The 25,114-nt window shown below is 40.9% G+C and overlaps 1 protein-coding gene across 13 annotated transcripts in view; it reads right to left on the bottom strand.

Annotated features, from left to right (window-relative positions):
• Positions 1 to 25,114, bottom strand: part of LOC110492222 (guanine nucleotide-binding protein G(I)/G(S)/G(T) subunit beta-1) — a 59,784-nt gene that overhangs the window by 24,025 nt on the left and 10,645 nt on the right. For 7 of the 13 annotated variants that reach the window (XM_036947184.2, XM_090203259.1, XM_036947185.2 and 4 more), the window contains one exon: positions 3,409 to 3,515. In XM_036947184.2, coding sequence (XP_036803079.1) covers positions 3,409 to 3,465 — 57 coding nt within the window. In that variant the 5' untranslated portion in view covers positions 3,466 to 3,515. Of the gene's footprint in view, positions 1 to 3,408; positions 3,516 to 4,381; positions 4,697 to 5,500; positions 5,626 to 25,114 lie in introns of those variants that run through there. The other 6 variants (XM_090203264.1, XM_090203263.1, XM_090203262.1 and 3 more) reach the window with 4 other exon arrangements.

Here is a 25,114-nt window from a genome sequence, read left to right as displayed (position 1 = left end):
GCATCATGCTGTGGGGATGTTTCCAGCAGCAGGGACTGGGAGACTGGTCAGGATTGAGGCAAAGATGACCGTAGCAAAGTACAGAGAACTCCTTTATGAAAACCTGCTCCAAAGAGCTCAGGACCTCAGACTGGGGCGAAGGTTCACCTTCCAACAGGACAACAACCCTAAGCACACAGCCAAGACAATGCAGGAGTGGCTTTTGGACAAGCCTCTGAATGTCCTTGAGGGGCCCAGCCAGAGCCTTGAACCCGATCAAACATCTCTGGAGAGACCTGAAAATAGCTGCGCAGCGACGTTCCCCATCCAACCTGACAGAGCTTGAGAGGATCTGCAGAGAAGAATGGGAGACACTCCCCAAATACACATGTGCCAAGCTTGTAGCATCATACCAAAGAAGACTCGATGCTGTAATCACTGCCAAAGGTACTTCAACAAAGTACTGAGTAAAGGGTCTGAAAACTGATGTAAATGTGAAGTTTAATATAAATTTGCACAAATTTGTAAAAACCTGTTTATTTTTTGTCATTACGGGGTATTGTGTGTAAATTGATGAGGGGGAAAAAACTATTGAATCAATTTTAGAATAAGGTTGTCATCTAAAGAAAAAAGTGGAACAATGGGTCTGTAGTGTACCTCCAACTCCACCTACTTAGGTTCAGTTTTGACTAATCCCATTTAATATATATAATAATATATATAATATTAATATATATACCCGTATCAAACAAATCTAATCTGTTCCCTAAACCATTTCCTTTCAAGTCAAGATAAATGTGAATGGTCAGATTATTGTGCCAATGGATGTGCTAGTTGCTCAATCCATAGGACACAAAATTCGCACGCTAAACCTATATAGACAAACTGTTTTTTAATCATTGCAGTAGCACACTGACACTAAACAATCAAGCTATAGACATTGTACAAAACATTGAGATCACCATCCTAATATTGAGTTGCATGCATCCTTCCCCCTTCTGCCCTCCGAACAGCCTCAATCTGTCGGGGTATGGACTATACAAGGTGTCGAAAGCGTTCGTTCCACAGGGATGCTGGCCCATGTTGACTCCAAAGTTGTCCTTCTTGATACACACAAGAAATTGCTGAGTGTGCAAAACGCAGCAGCGTTGCAGTTCGACACAAGCCGGTGTGCCTGGCACCTACTACCATACCCCTTCAAAGGCACTTCAATCTTTTGTCTTGCCCATTCCCCCTCTGAATGGCACACAGACACAATCCATGTATCAATTGTATCCAGGCTTAAAAATCCTTCCATAACCTGTCTCCTCCCCTTTATCTACACAGACTTAAGTGGATTTAACAAGTGACATCAATAAGGGATCATAGCTTCCACCTGGATTCTCCTGGTCATTCTGTGTCATGGAAAGAGCAGGTGCTCATGTTTTGTACACTTAGTGTACAAAAGAACACTAGCTAGCTAAAGGCTACATATTTCAAGCTATTGTATGATTCACGAGACACACAAAACAGAAAAGCACCTCAAGGATACAAACATGCAACACTTGAACAGACCACGCTCAGCAAACATTTACATAAATCTCAGGAACATACTATACATTAGAGGTCGAACGATTAATCGGTATGGCCGATTAATTAGGGCCGATTTCAAGTTTTCATAACAATCAGAAATCGGCATTTTTGGGCGCCGATTTGCCGATTTGTAAAAAAAAAACACATTCTTATTTTCAATGACGGCCTAGTGGGTTAACTGCCTCGTTCAGGGGCAGAAAGACAGATTTTCACCTTGTCAGCTCGGGGGATCCAATCTTACAACCTTACAGTTAACTAGTCCAATGCAATAACGACATGCCTCTCTCTCGTTGCACTCCACAAGGAGACTGCCTGTTACGCAAATGCAGTAAGCCAAGGTAAGTTGCTAGCTAGCTTAAACTTATCTTATAAAAAAATATCAATCACTAGTTAACTACACATGGTTGATGATATTACTAGATATTATCTAGCGTGTCCTGCGTTGCATATAATCTGACTGAGCATACAAGTATCTGACTGAGCGGTGGTAGGCAGAAGCAGGCGCGTAAACATTCATTCAAACAGCACTTTCGTGCGTTTTGCCAGCAGTTCTTCGTTGTGCGTCAAGCATTGCGCTGTTTATGACTTCAAACCTATCAACTCCCGAGATGAGGCTGGGTTCTCAAGAAAGGGTTGCGATTCTGTGATTCACAGTGAGTTTGTGTCACACCAGCCTCATCTCGAGAGTTGATAGGTTTGAATAATGACAATTACAACAATACTGAATTAACACTTAGAGATCATACTACAATATATACACATATATATTTTAAATAAATCGGCCGATTAATCGGTACCGGCTTTTTTGGACCTCCAATAATCGGTATCGGCATTGAAAAATCATAATCGGTCGACCTCTACTATACATTCCTCCAACTTGTTCACAAACTCACTGTTAAATCTACCCACAGCACACTACCCAAATCTAGATATATACACACACACACACTGAATCTGTGTTTGCATTGTTGTATCTTTGAATCCTAGTGGGATAAGGAAAAAGGCAGGGAGGTTAGAGCTAAGCCAAACATACTACAGCCTCAAACACAGCTCTAACTAAATTAGTATTCTAATTCCTTATTCTTTGATCAAACATGCATAGTGCTGTCATCACTCAGTATGGAAGGTGGGGCCAATCGCATGAGAAAAGCAAGGAAGGTGGGGCACAAGGCCCTGTGAGTTTAACTTTATGTTTATTCGGCTGAATTAGGATACACTATGAAAACAATGTGAGTTTGACACGGTTTGACAATATTGCAATACTATTTTTGCACTAGTTGACTGTTCCTGCACCAAAACTCCAGACCTCTTCCTTCATAGGTTGTTCACCATCTGCATTTTAAATAGGAAGCCAATTTGTTTACGGCACTTTTATTTTCCATGAATGATCAATACGTATTTCCTCAAGGCTCTATTGCCCCTTTGCAGCAGACATAGTGAGCATTGGACCATGGAACTGCAATAAAACCACAGTACTGAATCGCAAAAATACATGTAGAATTGTAAGAGTCGCAATAGATATATATATCAAAACTGACAACTAATCACAAATTAAACCGTTCTCACTTTTGCCATCCAGCTTGCTACTAGTATCTTGCAGAGAGATTTCACAGCAGCTAGCGAGTTATGAGAGAATTGGCTGTGACTAAAATGGGTGCAGGAGTAGTTATAGTTTGAAGCATTTTAAAGTGCAGAAATTTTAAATCTTATTGTTCAACTGAGAACAATGTTTTTGTTAGACTTTCGGGACAGCTAGTGAATTGTAGTTCCCTCTAGTGCCATGTAAAATCACTGCACAGACATTCCCAATGCATTTATGAGAAGAAAGCAGGGAGAGGACGATTGTGGAGGACATACTCTGATCTGGTTCTTGAGCTGCTCGGCCTCCTGGCGTAGCTGGTCCAGTTCGCTCATTTTCCTCTGCTAATGGTGTGCCTCGCTCCGCCGCCGGGACTCCTGCTGATCTGAGGGGCAAGAAAGAGGGACAAACTCAACACCTTGGTCACACACCGTTTCTCCTATTAGCAATTAGATGTACTCACCAGACCAGGGTTCAAACTGTATTTGAAATCTGATAAAGTCCTAAAAAGTACAAACCCAGCCCAACTCCAGGCAAGCTCATGCTCTCTGAACCCAGGTCTGGTACACACAGGTAGCTCAATGAACAGCTGTTACAGGGGCCCTAACAAGGCCATCAGCTCAAAGTGACGGTCCAAATCCCTGAGACAGGCTCAATATGCTTGAGACGCAATTCCTGAAACAGCAAGGACAAGCTCAGAGAAAGTAGGGTTGAATGTTCCAGAGACAATGTTATGGTAAGCTGCTATTTCTAAATAGTAGCCTTTAGATGTTCAAGCTAATACCTTAGTGCTGTGAAAGATAGGAGAAACTGAAGCGGTGTTCATGTAACATCCAAGAAAATAACTGCAGAGAAGAAATTGTTCACCATTTGGACTCAGCAAACACGAGCTTCAGTAAAATACACAGCAAAGCATATTCCTGCTCAGAATCACACAACATCCCTCTGAAAGATCCATAAGGCACACACAAAGTCACTGTGAATCACAGAATCGCAACCCTTTCTAGAGAACCCAATATGTGTCCTTGCCAGCCTGAAACAGTTACCTAGCAACAGGATTCTGCAGCTAGTTTGTGCTAAAGATCACTTTTTTTTTTAAATTATGCAAAATCTCTCCCCCTCTCTATACACTGGCCAACCCAAGGCAAACATCTGGCACTTGGCGGCCGGTAGCCATTCCTGGACAACTGAGGCTAAATTAAAATCCATTGGCGGAAATCCATTCAGTCTGCGAAACCCTTGAGAACATACCCCTCCTTTGCCTTGCCGAACGGAGAGAGTGCTGGAGCGTGAAACGAGAGAAGCAGAGTGGGTTCTGTGAGTTAGTTCTAGCCCAGAGGTGCTCAGGTGAGAAGGGCAGGCACTAGTGCAGCGCTCAGATGCTCTGGCCCTGGTCAGTGGGCTCAGAACTCTCCTTCCAATGTCATCCCTGTAATCCTGGGACACAGTTGATTCAGCTCCTCCAGCTAAATCCGGTTAAGACAAAACCTGCTGATGATCCTAAAAGCAGTGGCTATCCCGCTGACCCCAATCCTTTGGTCAACGGGCTTATCCCTGACACATTCTCTGGAGAAAGAACAGGAAATACAAAAACAAACGTATAGGCTAATTAGTGTAGGTATAAATGCTGCAAGTTGAAAGTTCTGCATATTGACTGTCTGGGTTGAAGATCATTATTGGCTGATGGAGACTGCTAAGCACTAATGCTACCACGAGCACTATGCAACAATGCTCATCTTACATTTCTACCAAACGGTTCACAAAAATAAGAGCTCATTGTCAATATCAACCAGTTGCCATTGATTTTTACAAGACAAATTGTGGTCTTTTGTGTTCGTACATTGACAGGCTTCCTTCCGGCTTTACGAGTCACAGGTTTGACTTCGATATGGGTAAATGAATTCAGCCAATGGAGGAAATTGCTGACAATCTCCAATGTTCGTAGGTAATAGATATAAAGTAGAGCATTTCTTTAAACTTTTGTGCCAACCATTACAGCCACCTTTGTCATTAACAACTCACAGTTGAAGAAACACTTGGCTAAACACTACTAATATCCACATTTCTGAATTGTATGTAGACCACCGGTACTCAAATTCTAATTCAGAAGGTCCGGTCACACAAAAACTTCCTAGGTGGCAAAAGTCTGGATAGATATTATAATTCATCGGCATTGTAACAAACTCCCACCACGCGACCCAAGCAACACCAACCCCAATGTATTTATTTTTTTGGTGGGGGGGGGCGGCCCAGCCCGTATTGGCCCAATTCTAGGTTCTGATCTGGACTGCGGTCCACCTATTGAGTATTGCTGGTGTAGACTATCACAGTTGTACAAAACATTTACCATCCTGTCTGGATTTTCCTTACCTCCCTTTCGCTCTGTCTTTTCCGTACAGGTCGTGGGTCCTAAGAGCTTGGAGACCTTCTGAATGACAAGACCTTTTCCTTTAAACACCTGACATCTCATCAGCTACCTGCCACCTGATTGGCCCGTGGGGCTAACTACGTCTGATTCTAAGCAATGCGACTTAGCCCCCTAATCTTCTTGATAAAAATGTGTCATGGTAATATCTCTAATTCTTCTAGTCTTTTCCTTGACGAGAGCCTTGGTGTCAGAGCCAGTTAGCAGGACCTGCGTGTGGCCTATTCACAGAACCAATGCTATACAGACAAGGACCTTCCAACTCTACATAAAAACCTGTCTCTATTTGAACTAAATACACTTACAAGAAACAGTGGAGTGTGTAGTAGGGCCTACTGTGAGTATTCTAAACTACATGATGCCTTGAATAGGCTTAGGGATATCTAGGCTGTAGTAATTGGACCATATTGGATGCTGGTGGGCAAAATACATTTGTAAATCCTCTTACAATAGTCCAATAAATGCAAACAAAGTGCTGTTAATATTCAAATTGAGATGGAATAAGTACCAGCAAAATTAGTCAAACTGACAGCAATTAACCCAACCATGGTGGCAGAAATATGAGTGGGGCTCTATAAATGTCGGCAGAAGTGGAATTTGTTTGGCGCACCAAACAATTAAGGCAACAGGGATCTTGATCCAGAAGGGGATTGAATGTATCTGCTGTAACCAAGAATCTTATCCACTTAGCTAGCAAACCAAATGCATAGCTGGAGCCCTGAGCTAGATTTGACACATCTTAGATTTCTTATAGTTATACTTAACTTCTAGTTAGTTGTAAGCATAGCACATACCACCGCAGCCCCAGCAAGGCAGGGGTGCCACCAACCCCAAAATAATACATTATTTTTGGTATTGAAAAACTACGTAGGTATTTCAAAATACCCCGGTATATCGCCCAAGCCCAATTCAGGAGGGGATTTTTCTGTTCCGGTGGTGGGAGTGTGTTGAAACATCTGGCAGCCCCACTGATAGTGTGTCTCTACACTGCTGCCTTCACTCTCAGCCGGCTATTTTTAGAGAGGTGGAGGACGAGGGAAGCAGACTTCACATTTTCCAGCCAGTCCTATCAGTTCCATCATCTCAAGCACACGCAGTGACAAGGGGAGAGGGAAGTGAAATTAGACTCTGCACCAGAGCTTTAAAGACATTTCTTCCTATAAAGCAAAACAACATTTAGTTCTGTATCAAGCCCTGACTTCACATTGTACGGCCATTTGACATAGGGAAGCCTAAAAACATTAAACCGCTGAGGAATGCCTTCATTTTCAAAAGCATCTAGTAGCAATTGATTACTTCCATAGTATAACAGCTATAGATTTGATCAGAGTAAAAGTGAATAACAGACATTATTAGGCCTCCTTTTCAATCACATTATTGGCTTAGAGACAAAGCAGTCAAATGAATTGATCTTTCAGAACCCAATTCCTCCTACCCCCGATATGTATGTTAACGTTATTCATATTAACAATACCATTAAAACAGACCTGATTTATTCTAAATGGAAAAATGAATCAAAACCCATACACATGAAAAGGTGGCAGGAATTTGTGGGGCCAGTAACCAAAAGGCCGCTGGTTAGAATCCCGAGCGGACGAGGTGGGGGGAAAATCTGCCGGTGTGCCCCTGAGCAAGGCACTTAAACCGAAATGCCATTGTAAGTCGCTCTGGATAAGAGTGTCTGCTAAAATAACGTAAATGTAAAAACAAGGCTCGACTCAACATGAATTGATGTGGGAGGTTGGTGGGCTATTGTGGTGTAAACCGCAGAGGGGCGGGTAGAAGGGGGAAGCTCTTCCCCATGGCATGAGGTAGAGGACTGAGGCAGGCCAGGCGGGTAGGCAGGGAGATGTTCTAGTGCAACGGAAGATACAGGGAAGGGAGGTGAAGGACAGAGACAGATTAACCTAATGAGAGTGAACAAGCAGAGGACGATAGGGAGGAGAGCAGCTAATTAACCCCTTGGTGAAGGGGAACAGGGTGTGGTAACCTTCAAGGCATTAAGAGCCCGGTGGAGCAGACGCACACAGCCAGTCACCTTGCTGCTGCTGGGAGCCTCTTAAGTTCGCAGCCTAAGAGATCGGTGCTACTACAGATGAGCCACACACTGCGGCCATTCACTTAACCCAAAACCAACCATGACATAACTCCATTTGCCTCGCAGTCATTGACTCCAAAGTTTATCTTGGCATACATCGTTTATTACAGACTATAAACAGAGATTCAACCAAATGCTCATAAATAAGTTACGCGGACATAGCCAATGATTTCTATGGGCTTATTCTCAACTAGCCTACCTGGTTAAATAAAGGTGAAATAACATTTCAGTGAATTTCAATTTCAGGGTTTGAAAGCTTTGCGCTCACCTGATATGGATCAATTCAAGACATGGCTGTCCAAAAATATTTTCTCTTGTTGAGTTAATCGCATCGTTCTAAATAATTTCTATTAATTGCAATTCCATAAAAAATATTATACATTGGTTGTAGTCAATGTATTTTGATTGTAGGGGAACAAAAACTGTATTCTAAGAAAATAACAAAATTAGCTAGGTCTGATAAAATATCATAGCCACAACTATTAGATCTAGCCTACGCTACTTCTTATCCATGTTCTTCAACAAACTAGAATTGGTTCTGTTCTGGTTAAAATCACTGTAGGAAATGTTTGCTAAATCTAGACTGAAAGGTTGCAAGTTCAAATCCCCAAGCTGACAAGGTACATATCTGTAGTTCTGCCCCTGAACAGGCAGTTAACCCACTGTTCCTAGGCCATCATTGAAAATAAGAATTTGTTCTTAACTGACTTGCCTGGTTAAATAAAGGTTAATTAAAAAAAAAAAAGTATATATATTTTTTTATTCAGCCATGGCACTCTAAACATTTTTGTTTGGTTAGCTAGCCAACATTAGCTTACCCGGCTAGCTACTTCAGCGCAAATTGTATTACTGTTACCTAAAGAAAAGCATGAGCAAGTGTTTGTTTGAACTTTCTATAAGTTTCCCTTCAAAGTTGTTGCTCGTAACTGTGCGCATAGTGGATGATTTCAACACCAATAGAGACAGACTGCTCTACAGCTGGTGAGACCACAGAGAGTGCCCGGTGTTGCGCTCAAAAGGAAGGGTGTGGATGCACAGACACTTGGGTGAAAAGAATGTAAGTTGAAAAAATGAACTGTGTAAAAAAGGTAACTATAATCAACACTTTAACCTTTTTTATTTAACTATGCAAGTCAGTTAAGAACAAATTATTATTTACAATGACGACCTACACCGGCCAAACCCGGATCACGTCCGGTTGTGATAAAGCCTGGATTCGAACCAGGGTGCCTGTAGTGACACCTCTAAACACTGAGATAGATGCAGTGCCTTACGACTGCTGTGCCACTCAGGAGCCCCCAATTCCAGGGTAACACTGTGTTACCCAGATAATAAAACTAAGGTGTGTTCTCTAAATACAGGAAATGTCTCTGAAAACAGACAGAGCCTGCGCATGTTTCAGCACAAGTACGCCTGATACCATGGACACTTCGCATGAGGCTCTGACAACCAACCATTGATTTTTTCACATGCCTATTTCAGCCATGAGGACATTATAATGACTTCGCTGCCTCTGGGGTTAAAAAAAATAATAATCTCATGACTGAAAATCAATCTCAGAAGGATTATCTCAGGCCAAGTTAACCTCCCCTTTCATGTAAGAAAGTCATGACCATCATGCTTTTAGGGAAAGATGATAATTTTGTATTAAACTGAGTTTGACCAATTCCAGTCCCGTTTCTTTGGGAGTTCGGGGTCCTCCCCAGTATAATTTTTATGTAGAAGGACTGAGAAGCTCAGGTGTGGTGACTTTTAAAAGGACATTCTACAAAAAAATAAAATGCTGACACCATCTAAAACAATTTCCACCTCCGGAAATAAGCCCAATAACGTGGTGGTAAAAGTTTTAGAAATTATTTTTAAAATTTTAATGTATATTCTCCGTTTCCACAATCTGGTTTCCGAGCTGTCATGGGTGCACCTCAGCCACGCTAAAGGTCCTAAATGATGTCATAACCACCATCGATAAAAGACAATACTGTGCAGCTGTATTCATCGACCTGGCCAGGCTTTCGACTCTGTCAATCACCACATTCTTATCGGCAGACTCAACAGCCTTGGTTTCTCAAATGACTGCCTTGCCTGGTTCACCAACTACTTCTCAGACAGAGTTCAGTGTGTCAAATCGGAGGGCCTGTTGTCCGGACCTCTGGCAGTCTATGGGGGTGCCAAAGGGTTCAATTCTCTGGCCTACTCTATTCTCTCTGTGTGTGTGTGTGTGTGTGTGTGTGTGTGTGTGTGTGTGTGTACACACACACACACACACACAGAATGATGTCGCTCTTGCTGCTGGGGATTCTCTGATCCACCTCTACGCAGACAATATTCTGTATACTTCTGTCCCTTTGGGCACTGTTAACTAACCTCCAAATGAGCTTCAATGTCATACAACTCTCCTTCTGTGGCCTCCAACTGCTTTTAAATGCTAGTAAAATGAAATGCTTGCTCTTCAACTGATTGCTGCTAGCACCCGCCCGCCTAGCATCACTACTCTGGACGGTTCTGACTTAGAATATGTGGACAACTACAAATACCTAGGTGTCTGGTTAGACTGTAAACTCTCCTTCCAGACTCACATTAAGCATCCCCAATCCAAAATTAAATCTAGAATCGGCTTCCTATCTCACTACAAAGCATCCTTCACTCATGCTGCTAAACATACCTCCAACACTCTACTCAGCAAATTGGATGTAGTCCATCACGGTGCCATCCGTTTTGTCACCAAAGCCCCATATACTACCCACCACTGCGACCAGTATGCTCTCGTTGGCTGGCCCTCGCTTCATATTCGTCACCAAACACACTGGCTCCAGGTCATCTATAAAGTCTTTGCTAGGTAAAGCCCAGCCTCATCTCAGCTCACTGGTCACCATAGCAGCATTCACCCGTAGCACACACTCCATCAGGTATATTTCACTGGTCACCCCAAAGCCAATACCTCCTTTGGCCGCTTTTCCTTCCAGTTCTCTGCTGCCAATGACTGGGACAAATTGCAAAAATCACTGAAGCTGGAGACTCATATCTCCCTCACTAACTTTAAGCATCAGTTGTCAGAGCAGCTCACAGATCACTGCACCTGTACATAGCCCATCCGTAAATAGCCCATCCAACAACCTCATCCCCAAACTGTTATTTATTTATTTTTGCTCCTTTGCACCCCAGTATCTCTACTTGCACATTCATCTTCTGCACATCTATCACTCCAGTGTTTAGTTGCTAAACTGTAATTATTTTGACACTATGGCCTATTTATTGCCTTACCTCCCTTATCTTACCTAATTTGCACACACAATATACAGTCGATAACACAATAGAAAAAGTATGTTTGTTTATTCCATGTGTAACTCTGTTGTTTGTGTCGCATGCTTTGCATTATATTGGCCAGGTCGCAGTTGTAAATGAGAACTTGTTTCCAACTAGCCTACCTGGTTAAATAAAAGGTGAATAAAAATAAATAAAAATAATAATAATATTGGACCATGCAAGGCTGTAGACTAAGTTAATCCACTGGAGGCACAAACATCTTCAGTTGATGGCCCCAGCACATGATTTGGTCGCACCAATGTTTCGCTTCTGCCCGGCAATAATGACTTGACCCGTGTCCCATAATGTACTTGCATTCCATACAGAACCAAGCTAATAATGATTAGCCATCTTTTAAATGAGCATGCTCTTGCAGGGCTTGGCATTCAGGTAAATTTGGCAGTGGCATACGAATGAAAAGAATACTGGCCAGGGAAAGCAGATGGTGGGGGATTATTTAAATGTTCTTTTAATTTGTGGGCTGAGCAAATAGCCTTTAGACTATAATGGAGCTGGGCAATATGACAAATATCGTATCACAGCATTTAATTATTATTATTATTTTTATTTAAAAATTGGATGGTATGATGGTATTTTATGTTTTGAAATACAAAAGATCAAAAATGTGCTTTAGGAGTAGTGCGTGAACCTAGGGTGGCAACAAATTCTAAGTGATTTCAATGGGTCTTTGACTGTTTTATACTGTTCAATTAAAGCAAAAATACTTTTCACACGTTTATCAATTTCTGCAATCATTTGAGAATTTCCACGAATTTTTGCACGATATAGGAAAACAATCTAGGTTCATTTTTAACCAAAAGTTTAGAGCAAAACCCTCAGGTGAACTGTTGGAATCATGGAAACATGAGAGAGAGATGACTCAAGTAGTGAACTATAAAAATTGATGTTACACATGGCGTATCACATTTAACAAACCAAACATTCAAATACTGTTATAGAAGGTAAAGTAAAAACCGGTCCGTGTATCAATACCTGTCTATCATACATTACGGCATACCGCCCAGCACCACCCTATAATGACCTCTATACACAAATAATAATTACATTTTAACTTGACAATATCATATATGAATTGTTTAGAGGGGGGGAAACACACTACTTTAATGGAAACCCTACAAAAACATGATATACTAAGCCCACAACAATACTTAAACTACATCAGGAGACCACTTTTCAGGTCAGAGAATAAATAAATAATAATTTGGAGGGGGTAGTTGCTCTTTAAATTGTGCACCAAGCAATAGACGTGTTTGGCTAGCTGTGTTTTTTTAGGCTTTGGCGGTATACAGGGTTATATGGATAAAGCCACAGGATGGTTTTTCAATACCGTTGAACCTATTTATTTGAAGTCTAATACATTTGAATATTTGTAGACACTTGAAGCAAATACCTGAAGTCAACTTGTGCAATACGTTAGGAGATAAAAGAACATTGCGTTCTTCATTTCACCAGTCACAATATGTATCTTACGGTTGTCCCCAGTCACGCTGTGTTTGTTTACAAGCACACAACCACGAGAGACCATAGGCGTGTGAGTCACTCACTGTCGAGCAGCATGCACCAGGTTATCTAATTACAGTATGGAATTCACAACTAAATGTTTGCCAGCTAGTTATCTTATAACTACTAAGTTCACTGTCTAAAATGTGCTAAAAGCTCCACAGTTTGGTTTGCTAAATAAGTAGCTAGTTAGCTATCTAGCTAAGTGGTTAGCTTCTAACAAAATCAAGCATTTGCTTGGTAACAGCAGAAGATCACCCCCTGGATCAAGAGCTTTGCTGGCGAATATTCATGTGTGCCTGCAGCAAACTGAGTAGAATGAGTTACTTGTATAGTTTAGGTCAGAAACTGTACAAAATGTTCCCAATGCGCTCGTTAGCATTTCATTAGTATTCTGATGATTCATTAGAACTAGTTTGTTACATTCTGTTAAGTGACATTTTTGGGGCTTTGAATATTAGTACTTTGTAAATAAACACATGCATTAAATTTGTGCACTAGGCAATAAAGCAGATTGCGTCCATCATTTCACCCAGTAGACGTTTACCCAACCGTGGGATGGACTCTTCCCACACTCGGGACTCTGACTTTATTGGTTACACGGACTCTTGGCCTCCCTATCTAACCACCTTTCGCCGGCTTTGTATTCATGTTACCTGATGAAATTGCTCTATATGATCTTGCTGCCATCTAATGCACATTCAAATGTCATAAATCAACACTGCAGAGCTCTCCCTGTCCTATGCCGTGCATGAATTGTATTACGTTTGATGATATCTGGAAAAGTGCATGTACACCCTGGCCCATCTACTGTTGCTAGCCCCAATTCTGATTTGTGCTCTGATATTTGCTCTCATAAAAGCCTGGGTTTTCTGCACGTTAACTTCTTGGTGACAGGGGGCATTATTTTCACGTCCGGATGAAATGCATGCCCAAATTCAACTGCCTGCTACTCATCCCCAGAAGATATGCATAGTATTAGATTTGGATAGAAAACACTCTGAAGTTTCTAAAACGGTTTAGTATAACAGAACGTCTGAGTATAACAGAACTTATTTAGCAGGCGAAGAACAGAGGACAAACCATTGAGATTTGTATTTTTTTAGGTCACTATTTACAATGGGGTTTCATTGGGAATCCAGATTTCTAAGGGACCTTCTTGCAGTTCCTATCGCTTCCACAGGATGTCAGTCTTTCGAAATTGGCTGAGGTTTTTCCTTTGAGTAATGAAGTACGGCCATCTTGAACGAGGGTAACTTGAAGTGTACTGTAGAGGCGCGTGACCAGAAAGCATGCTACAGTTTGTTTTCCTCCTGTATTGAACACAGATCATCCAGTCTTCAATTTTTTTGATTATTTACATTTAAAAAAATGCCTAAAGTTGTATTACAAAAGTAGTTTGAAATGTTTTGGCAAAGTTTACAGGTAACTTTTGAGATATTTTGTAGTCACATTGCACAAGTTGGAACCAGTGTTTTTCTGGATCAAACACGCTAAATAAAATGGACATTTTGGATATATAATTGACGGAATTAATCGAACAAAAGAACAATTTGTGAAGTTTATAGGACATATTGGAGTGCCAACAAAAGAAGCTCAAAGGCATGAATTATATTTTTATTTCTGCGTTCTGTAGCCTGCAGGGTTGAAATATGCTTCTCTCTTTGTTTACTATGGTGCTATCCTCAGATAATATCATCGTTTGCTTTCGCCGAAAAGCCTTTTTAAAATCTGACATGTTGGCTGGATTCACAACAAGTGTAGCTTTAAATTTGCTATCTTGCATGTGTGATTTCATGAAAGTTTGATTTTTATAGTGATTTATTTGAATGTGGCGCTCTGCATTTTCTCTGGCTTTTGGCCAGGTGGGACGCTACCATTCCACATATCCCAGAGAGGTTTTTACACTAGAAGTTTATTACCTAAATGGATCAATTGAAAGTGTGGGTTCACAGCTCCAATCCAGATGTGTCGGTCATTACTGAGACGTGGTTAAGAAAGAGTGTTTTGAATACCGTTCTGGTTATAACCTTTTTCGGCAAGACAGATCTTCAAAAGGTGGGGGAGTGGCAATCTTTACCAAGGACCACCTTCAGTGCTTAGTTGTCTCCACCAAGTCTGTCCCCAAACAATTTGATTTGCTTGTTTTAAGCATTAAACTCTCAAACGGCTTTTTGTTGTTGACTGTTGCTGGGTGTTACCATCCTCCATCAGCACCGGCCTGTACCCTACCTGCCCTAAGCTCTCTCCTGGTCCCTGACACTAAGTCTGGATTCGTCCTGCTAGGTGACAAACTGGGACATGCTTAAATCACCCGACCAAGCCCTAAAGCAATACATTTTTCTCAGATTATTACCAATACCACAAGGTTTGACTCCAAACACCTAGAAAAGGCTAACTCCTCGATGTTATCCTCACAAATAATTCTGAAAGGTCTCAGTCTGGTGTTTTCTGTAATGACCTTAGTGATCACTGTTTTACAGCCTGTGTTTGTAATGGCTGCTCAGTGAAATGACCTGTCCTGATTTGTCAGACGCTTGCTAAAAAACTTTAATGAGAAAGCCTTCCTTCATGACCTGGCCTCTGTAAATTGGTATAGAATCAGCTTGATCCCCTCTGTCAAAGACGCTTGGACCTTATTTTTTAAAATGTTCGGTCATATTGTTAACAAACACACCCTGAAAGAAAACAAACAGGTTTAACCCCTGGTTTGACCGTGATCTTGCAGAGTTACTCCAGCTCAAGAGTTGCATTTGGCGAAAGGCTCGGCACACACCCAGGCTGACTGCCTCTAGTTCAGGCAAATGAGAAATAAGTGTACTCCGGCAATCCGGAAGGCCAAAGTTAGTTACTTTAAGGAGCAGTTCACTCTGTGGGTCTAACCCCAAGATTTTCTAGAAAACGGTTAAAGACGAGGAGAACAAACCCTCCTCACAGCTGCCCATGTCCCTTAATTTTGATGTGGTTGTTACTCATAAGCACATGGCTGCGCTTTATAAAATCACCACTTCATTAAGTCAGGATTCCTATTTGACTCAGCCATGCCTCCTAACCTGTCCAACATTTCCTTATCTCCCACCCCTTCTAATGCGACAAGCCCCAATGCTCCTCCCTCTTTTTACCCTGCCCCGCTACAAAGTTCCTCCCTGCAAGCGGTCACTGAGTCCAAGGTGCTATAGAAGCTCCTTTAATTTGACCAGAGTACCTTCTTCCATACGTTTGGGGAATCTTCCACATGCCTTTTGGCAAACACCAAACGTGTTTGCTTATTTTTTTCTTTAAGCAACGGCTTTTTTCCTGGCCACTCTTCCGTTAAGCCCAGCTCCGTGGAGTGTACGGCTTAAAGTGGTCCTATGGACAGATACTCCAATCTCCGCTGTGGAGCTTTGCACCTTCAGGATTATCTTTGGTCTTTTTGTTGCCTCTCCGATTAATGCCCTCCTTGCCTGGTGAGTTTTGGTAGGCGGCCCGCCCTCTCTTTGGCAGGTTTGTTGTGGTGCCATCTCTTTTCAATATTTTTAATAGTGGATTTTAAAATGGTGCTCCATTTGTTCAAATGTTCAAAGATTTTGATATTTATAACCCAACCCTGAGCTGTACTTCTCCACAACTTTGTCCCTGACCTGTTTGGAGAGCTCCTTGGTCTTCATGGTGCCGCTTGCTTGGTGGTGCCCCTTGCTTAGTGGTGTTGCAGACTCTGGGGACGTTCAGAACAGGTGTACAGCTGTGGCCAAAAGTTGAGAATGACACAAATATTATTTTTACTCCAGAATGTTATGAAGAGTGGAATTAATTGCATTTAATCTAATCAAAGTCCCTCTTTGCCATGCAAATGAACTGAATCGCCAAAAACATTTCCACTGCATTTCAGCCCTGCCACAAAAGGACCAGCTGACATGTCAGTGATTCTCTCGTTAACACAGGTGTGAGTGTTGACGAGGACAAGGCTGGAGATCACTGTCATGCTGATTGAGTTTGAATAACAAAATGGAAGCTTTAAAAGGAGGGTGGTGTTTGGAATCATTTTTCTTCCTCTCAACCATGGTTACCTGCAAAGAAACATGTGCCGTCATCATTGCTTTGCACAAAAAGGGGCTTCACAGGCAAGGATATTGTTGCCAGTAAGATTGCACCTAAATCAACCATTTATCAGATCATCAAGAACTTCAAGGAGAGCGGTTCAATTGTTGTGAAGAAGCCTTCAGGGCGACCAAGAAAGCCCAGCAAGCTCCAGGACCGTCTCCTAAAGTTGATTCAGCTGCGGGATCGGGGCACCACCAGTACAGAGCTTGCTCAGGAATGGCAGCAGGCAGGTGTGAGTGCATCTGCACGCACAGGGAGGCAAAGAATTTTGAAGGATGGCCTGGTGTCAAGAAGGACAGCAAAGAAGCCACTTCTCTCAGGTAGAGGCTAATATTTTGCAAAAGGTACAGGGATTAGACTGCTGAGGACTGGGGTAAAGTCATTTTCTCTGATGAATCCCTTTTCCCATTGTTTGGGGCATCCGGAAAAAAGCTTGTCCGGAGAAGACAAGGTGAGCGCTACCATCAGTCCTGTGTCATGCTAACAGTAAAGCATCCTGAGACCATTCATGTGTGGGGTTGCTTCTCAGCCAAGGGAGTGGGCTCACTCACAATTTTGCCTAACACAGCCATGAATAAAGAATGGCACCAACACATCCTCCGAGATAAATTTCTCCCAATCATCCAGGAACAGTTTGGTGATGAACAATGCCTTTTCCAGCATGATGTAGCACCTTGCCATAAGTGGCCCGGAGAACAAATCATCAATATTTTGGGTCCATGGCCAGGAAACTCCCCAGACAATCCCATTGAGAACTTGTTCAATCCTAAAGAGGCGGGTGGACAAACAAAAACCCACAAATGCTGACAAACACCAAGCATTGATTATGCAGCCACTGATTTGTTGCATGTCAGCACACTGCCTCTACCCCAGGAAGTGCAGTGTTGAGTTTCTAAAACAGGCGTTTCCTCTCAAAGGGTGTTTACTTTGCTGCACTTGGCTCTCCTTGTCGAAACATCCAGCGGAAGAGGCGACAGCGCATCCTCCCAAAAGAGTCTCACAGGTGACTAGATTACTATCTGACCAGTCTGAAAGCAAAACTCCAGTGTTTGACCATGGCTGGCTTGTGCAGGATGATCGGTCGCTGTTCTCTGTTATTTGGTGTTTTTCCAGAGTCAGTAGAAAGACTTCTTTAGTGTCCTAAGTTTTCATAACTGTGACCTTAATTGCCTACCGTCTGTAAGCTGTTAGTGTCTTAACCTGTTAGAGCTCTAGGGGCGCTATTTCATTTTTGGATAAAAAACGTTCCCGTTTTAAGCGCGATATTTTGTCACGAAAAGATGCTCGACTATGCATATTCTTGACAGTTTTGGAAAGAAAACACTCTGAAGTTTCAGAATCTGCAAAGATTTTGTCTGTAAGTGCCCCAGAACTCATTCTACAGGCGAAACCAAGATGATGCATCACCCAGGAATTAGCAGAATTTCTGAAGCTCTGTTTTCCATTCTCTCCTTATATGGCTGTGATTGCGCAACGAATGAGCCTACACTTTCTGTCGTTCGCCCAAGGTCTTAGCAGCATTGTGACGTATTTGTAGGCATATCATTGGAAGATTGACCATAAGAGACTACATTTTCCAAGTGTCCGCCTGGTGTCCTGCGTCGAATTCGGTGCGCAATTGCCAGCTGCTTCTACTTTACCATTTGATTCAGGGGAGAAAGCATGTGTCCAAGAACGATGTATCAATGAAGAGATATGTGAAAAACACCTTGATGATTGATTCTAAACAACGTTTGCCATGTTTTCAGTCGATATTATGGAGTTAATTTGGAAAAAAGTTCACGTTTTGAGGACTGAATTTTCGGATTTTTTTTGGTAGCCAAATGTGATGTATAAAACAGAGCTATTTCTAATACACAAGGAATCTTTTTGGAAAAACTGAGCATCTGCTATCTAACTGAGAGTATCCTCATTGAAAACATCAGAAGTTCTTCAAAGGTAAATGATTTTATTTGAAGGCTTTTATGTTTTTGTTAATGTTGCGTGCTGGATGCCAACGCTAATGCTAACGCTAAATGCTAACGCGAAATGCTAACGCTAGCTAGCTACTTTTACACAAATGATTGTTTTCCTATGGTTGAGAAGCATATTTTGAAAATCTGAGATGACAGTGTTGTTTACAAAAGGCTAAGCTTGAGAGATGGCATATTTATTTCATTTCATTTGCGATTTTCATAAATAGTTAACGTTGTGTTATGCTAATGAGCTTGCTGATAGATTTACACAATCCTGGATACAGGGTTTTTTTCATAGCTAAACGTGACGCAGAAAACGGAGCGATTTGTCCTAAACAAATAATCTTTCAGGAAAAACTGAACATTTGCTATCTGAGAGTCTCCTCATTGAAAACATCTGAAGTTCTTCAAAGGTAAATGATTTTATTTGAATGCTTTTCTGTTTTTTTGTGTAAATGTTGCCAGCTGAATGCTAATGCTAAATGCTACGTTAGCCATCAATACTGTTACACAAATGCTTGTTTTGCAATGGTTGAGAAGCATATTTTGAAAATCTGAGATGACAGTGTTGTTAACAAAAGGCTAAGCTTGAGAGCTAGCATATTTATTTCATTTCATTTGCGATTTTCATGAATAGTTAACGTTGCGTTATGGTAATGAGCTTGAGTCTGTATTCACGATCCCGGATCCGGGATGGGGAGATCAGAAAGGTTAACGACCGTTCCACAGGTGCATGTTCATTCATTGTTTATGGTTCATTGAACAAGCATGGGAAACATTGTTTAAACCCTTTACAATGAAGATCTGTGAAGTTATTTGGATTTTCACAAATTATCTTTGAAAGACAGGGTCCTGAAAAGGGATGTTTCTATTTTTGCTGAGTTTACTTAATTGTTTGAAACTTGAATGTTTTACTACATATTATGAGGCATGTCTTGGGCTACCTACATTCTAAGTACCCTAGCCAAAATCAAACAAACGTACAGGAAATTATTTTATAAAGACTTCCATATGCAATTGAAACCAGCAGCCTCTTTCTCTCATGTTCTATTTTTTTCCAAATCAACTTTCTTTCATTGGCTACCAGGTAAAGGCAATATCTTAGGCATAATCAATTGAAAAATGTGTTGCCGATTATTTTTTATCTTGGTCACATGAAACCGCTCAAGGGTGTTTTCCCGCTAATTGCATTATGGGTGAACATTTGGGTGTAGCCTACTGCCTTGTACGCATACAATGTGAAGAAATAATAGGTTATCAACATTTTATGCTAAACGTTCTGATGTATTGCATGAGCCTCATTGCTTTAGCCTTGGCCTACTGGTTGTATGAATTTGGGATTGATCATCCCTCAACTGTCCAACAGTCTGTTTGGAATAGGCTATTTCTCTCTCGCACAGAACGACAAGCTGACCAATAGAATAGGTCAACTTTTCTACTATGTGGGATAGTAGATTGACAGGCTAGTGATTTAGCTCTTCGTTACTTGGCTGAGGAAAAGTTAATGTGGGTATTTATTCTAACATAGGCGGCGTGTGGGTTTCAGGTTTGGGAAGCAAATTTTCCATGCACCCTCACATTTGCAAACCTATGCAAGATGGCCTACTATTCCAAATGCGATTATTGGATAGTCAATTTAGGCTAATATTAAATCACCCACTGTTAGCAAAAAACACTGGTTAGGCTATAGAGGCTACATTTCTTCTTTCTTTGCACAGGAAAATGTTGTCCTTTTTATAAACGCATTGCAATTCTACTACATGCTATGACTGGAGACATTAGCAGAAACTGACATGCATGATTGTTGCTGAAACTCACTCGGAAGACAGCACACACACACACACTACAGCCTGGACCTAAACTACATATAGTCATTGGCATGCTTACATGTGAGGCAACACATTTCACATATGGGACTGGGCTGGGAAGAAAACAATTAACTACAACATGTCAGAGGAAAGGGTGAACTCCAGATTCTATAGGAAAGAAATCACTATACTGAAATGAGTAGCCACTAAGTTTTCATAACAATTATTGATCCTTTATTTAACTAGGCAAGACAGTTAACACATTCTTATTTTCAATGACTGCCTAGGAACGGTGGGTTAACTGCCTTGTTCAGGGGCAGAATGACAGAATTTTACCTTGTCAGCTCCGGGATTCAATCTTGCAACCTTATAGTTAACTAGTCCAACGCTCTAACCACCTGATTACATTGCACTCCACGAGGAGACTGCCTGTTACGCAAATGCAGTAAGAAGCCAAGGTAAGTTGCTAGCTAGCATTAAACGTATCTTATAAAAAAAAATCATAATCACTAGTTAACTACACATGGTTGATGATATTACTAGTTTATCGAGCGTGTCCTGCGTTGCATATAAATCGATGTGGTGCGTATTCGCGAAAAATGACTGTCTTGCTCCAATGTGTACCTAACCATAAACATCAATGCCTTTCTTAAAATCAATACACAAGTATATATTTTTAAACCTGCATTTTTAGTTAAAATTGCCTGCGAACTCTGAAGACTATTTCTTCCTAACAAAGACAGCCAACTTCGCCAAATGGGGGATGATTTAACAAAAGCGCATTTGCGAAAAAGCACAATCTTTGCACGACTGTACTGGACCCAAGGTCTTAGCAGCATTGTGACGTATTTGTAGGCATATCATTGGAAGATTGACCATAAGAGACTACATTTTCCAAGTGTCCGCCTGGTGTCCTGCGTCGAATTCGGTGCGCAATTGCCAGCTGCTTCTACTTTACCATTTGATTCAGGGGAGAAAGCATGTGTCCAAGAACGATGTATCAATGAAGAGATATGTGAAAAACACCTTGATGATTGATTCTAAACAACGTTTGCCATGTTTTCAGTCGATATTATGGAGTTAATTTGGAAAAAAGTTCACGTTTTGAGGACTGAATTTTCGGATTTTTTTTGGTAGCCAAATGTGATGTATAAAACAGAGCTATTTCTAATACACAAGGAATCTTTTTGGAAAAACTGAGCATCTGCTATCTAACTGAGAGTATCCTCATTGAAAACATCAGAAGTTCTTCAAAGGTAAATGATTTTATTTGAAGGCTTTTATGTTTTTGTTAATGTTGCGTGCTGGATGCCAACGCTAATGCTAACGCTAAATGCTAACGCGAAATGCTAACGCTAGCTAGCTACTTTTACACAAATGATTGTTTTCCTATGGTTGAGAAGCATATTTTGAAAATCTGAGATGACAGTGTTGTTTACAAAAGGCTAAGCTTGAGAGATGGCATATTTATTTCATTTCATTTGCGATTTTCATAAATAGTTAACGTTGTGTTATGCTAATGAGCTTGCTGATAGATTTACACAATCCTGGATACAGGGTTTTTTTCATAGCTAAACGTGACGCAGAAAACGGAGCGATTTGTCCTAAACAAATAATCTTTCAGGAAAAACTGAACATTTGCTATCTGAGAGTCTCCTCATTGAAAACATCTGAAGTTCTTCAAAGGTAAATGATTTTATTTGAATGCTTTTCTGTTTTTTTGTGTAAATGTTGCCAGCTGAATGCTAATGCTAAATGCTACGTTAGCCATCAATACTGTTACACAAATGCTTGTTTTGCAATGGTTGAGAAGCATATTTTGAAAATCTGAGATGACAGTGTTGTTAACAAAAGGCTAAGCTTGAGAGCTAGCATATTTATTTCATTTCATTTGCGATTTTCATGAATAGTTAACGTTGCGTTATGGTAATGAGCTTGAGTCTGTATTCACGATCCCGGATCCGGGATGGGGAGATCAGAAAGGTTAACGACCGTTCCACAGGTGCATGTTCATTCATTGTTTATGGTTCATTGAACAAGCATGGGAAACATTGTTTAAACCCTTTACAATGAAGATCTGTGAAGTTATTTGGATTTTCACAAATTATCTTTGAAAGACAGGGTCCTGAAAAGGGATGTTTCTATTTTTGCTGAGTTTACTTAATTGTTTGAAACTTGAATGTTTTACTACATATTATGAGGCATGTCTTGGGCTACCTACATTCTAAGTACCCTAGCCAAAATCAAACAAACGTACAGGAAATTATTTTATAAAGACTTCCATATGCAATTGAAACCAGCAGCCTCTTTCTCTCATGTTCTATTTTTTTCCAAATCAACTTTCTTTCATTGGCTACCAGGTAAAGGCAATATCTTAGGCATAATCAATTGAAAAATGTGTTGCCGATTATTTTTTATCTTGGTCACATGAAACCGCTCAAGGGTGTTTTCCCGCTAATTGCATTATGGGTGAACATTTGGGTGTAGCCTACTGCCTTGTACGCATACAATGTGAAGAAATAATAGGTTATCAACATTTTATGCTAAACGTTCTGATGTATTGCATGAGCCTCATTGCTTTAGCCTTGGCCTACTGGTTGTATGAATTTGGGATTGATCATCCCTCAACTGTCCAACAGTCTGTTTGGAATAGGCTATTTCTCTCTCGCACAGAACGACAAGCTGACCAATAGAATAGGTCAACTTTTCTACTATGTGGGATAGTAGATTGACAGGCTAGTGATTTAGCTCTTCGTTACTTGGCTGAGGAAAAGTTAATGTGGGTATTTATTCTAACATAGGCGGCGTGTGGGTTTCAGGTTTGGGAAGCAAATTTTCCATGCACCCTCACATTTGCAAACCTATGCAAGATGGCCTACTATTCCAAATGCGATTATTGGATAGTCAATTTAGGCTAATATTAAATCACCCACTGTTAGCAAAAAACACTGGTTAGGCTATAGAGGCTACATTTCTTCTTTCTTTGCACAGGAAAATGTTGTCCTTTTTATAAACGCATTGCAATTCTACTACATGCTATGACTGGAGACATTAGCAGAAACTGACATGCATGATTGTTGCTGAAACTCACTCGGAAGACAGCACACACACACACACTACAGCCTGGACCTAAACTACATATAGTCATTGGCATGCTTACATGTGAGGCAACACATTTCACATATGGGACTGGGCTGGGAAGAAAACAATTAACTACAACATGTCAGAGGAAAGGGTGAACTCCAGATTCTATAGGAAATAAATCACTATACTGAAATGAGTAGCCACTAAGTTTTCATAACAATTATTGATCCTTTATTTAACTAGGCAAGACAGTTAACACATTCTTATTTTCAATGACTGCCTAGGAACGGTGGGTTAACTGCCTTGTTCAGGGGCAGAATGACAGAATTTTACCTTGTCAGCTCCGGGATTCAATCTTGCAACCTTATAGTTAACTAGTCCAACGCTCTAACCACCTGATTACATTGCACTCCACGAGGAGACTGCCTGTTACGCAAATGCAGTAAGAAGCCAAGGTAAGTTGCTAGCTAGCATTAAACGTATCTTATAAAAAAAAATCATAATCACTAGTTAACTACACATGGTTGATGATATTACTAGTTTATCGAGCGTGTCCTGCGTTGCATATAAATCGATGTGGTGCGTATTCGCGAAAAATGACTGTCTTGCTCCAATGTGTACCTAACCATAAACATCAATGCCTTTCTTAAAATCAATACACAAGTATATATTTTTAAACCTGCATTTTTAGTTAAAATTGCCTGCGAACTCTGAAGACTATTTCTTCCTAACAAAGACAGCCAACTTCGCCAAATGGGGGATGATTTAACAAAAGCGCATTTGCGAAAAAGCACAATCTTTGCACGACTGTACTTAACCATAAACATCAATGCCTTTCTTAAAATCAATACACAGAAGTATATATTTTTAAACCTGCATATTTTGCTAAAAGAAATCCAGGTTAGCAGGCAATATTAAACAGGTGAAATTGTGTTACTTCTCTTGCGTTCATTGCACTCAGAGTCATGGTATATGCAACAGTTTGGGCCGCCTAATTTGCCAGAATTTTACGTAATTATGACATAACATTGTAGGTTGTTCAATGTAACAGAAATATTTAGTCTTATGGATACCACCCGTTAGATTATACGGAACCGTTCCGTATTTCACTGAAAGAATAAACATCTCGTTTGAGATGGTTTCCAGATTCTACCATATTAATGACCTAAGGCTCATATTTCTGTGTGTTATGTTATAATTAAGTCTATGATTTGATAGAGCAGTGTGACTGAGCGGTGGTAGGCACCAGCAGGCTTGTAAGCATTCATTCAAACAGCACTTTCGTGCGTTTTGCCAGCAGCTCGTCGCTGTGCTTCAAGCATTGAGCTGTTTATGACTTCAAGTCTATCAACTCCCGAGATTAGGATGGTGTAACTGATGTGAAATGGCTAGCTAGTTAGCGGGGTGCGCGCTAATAGAACTCATATGGCAGGCAAAATCCTGAGGAGAAATCAAAACAGGAAGTGAGAAATCTGGACTTTGTATGTATTCACCAGTCCCCAATGAAATCCCCTTGAGATATTAATGTTGCACTGCCTAGGGGTTCCACTAGATGTCAACCATCGATAGAAATTTGAATGAGACTTCTATGGTGTTGTGGGAGTGAATGAGTGCAGAATCTGTCAGGTGTCTGGCAGTCAGCCATTTTCTGATCGCGCTTATTCCTCATGGTATCCACTTGCGTTCCATTGCTCATGAAGACACAAA

This window comes from Oncorhynchus mykiss, chromosome 16 (assembly GCF_057628025.1).
Source record: "Oncorhynchus mykiss isolate SJ-2025 chromosome 16, ASM5762802v1, whole genome shotgun sequence".
Taxonomy (NCBI): domain Eukaryota; kingdom Metazoa; phylum Chordata; class Actinopteri; order Salmoniformes; family Salmonidae; genus Oncorhynchus; species Oncorhynchus mykiss.
This window is presented reverse-complemented; position numbering and strand designations above follow the sequence as displayed.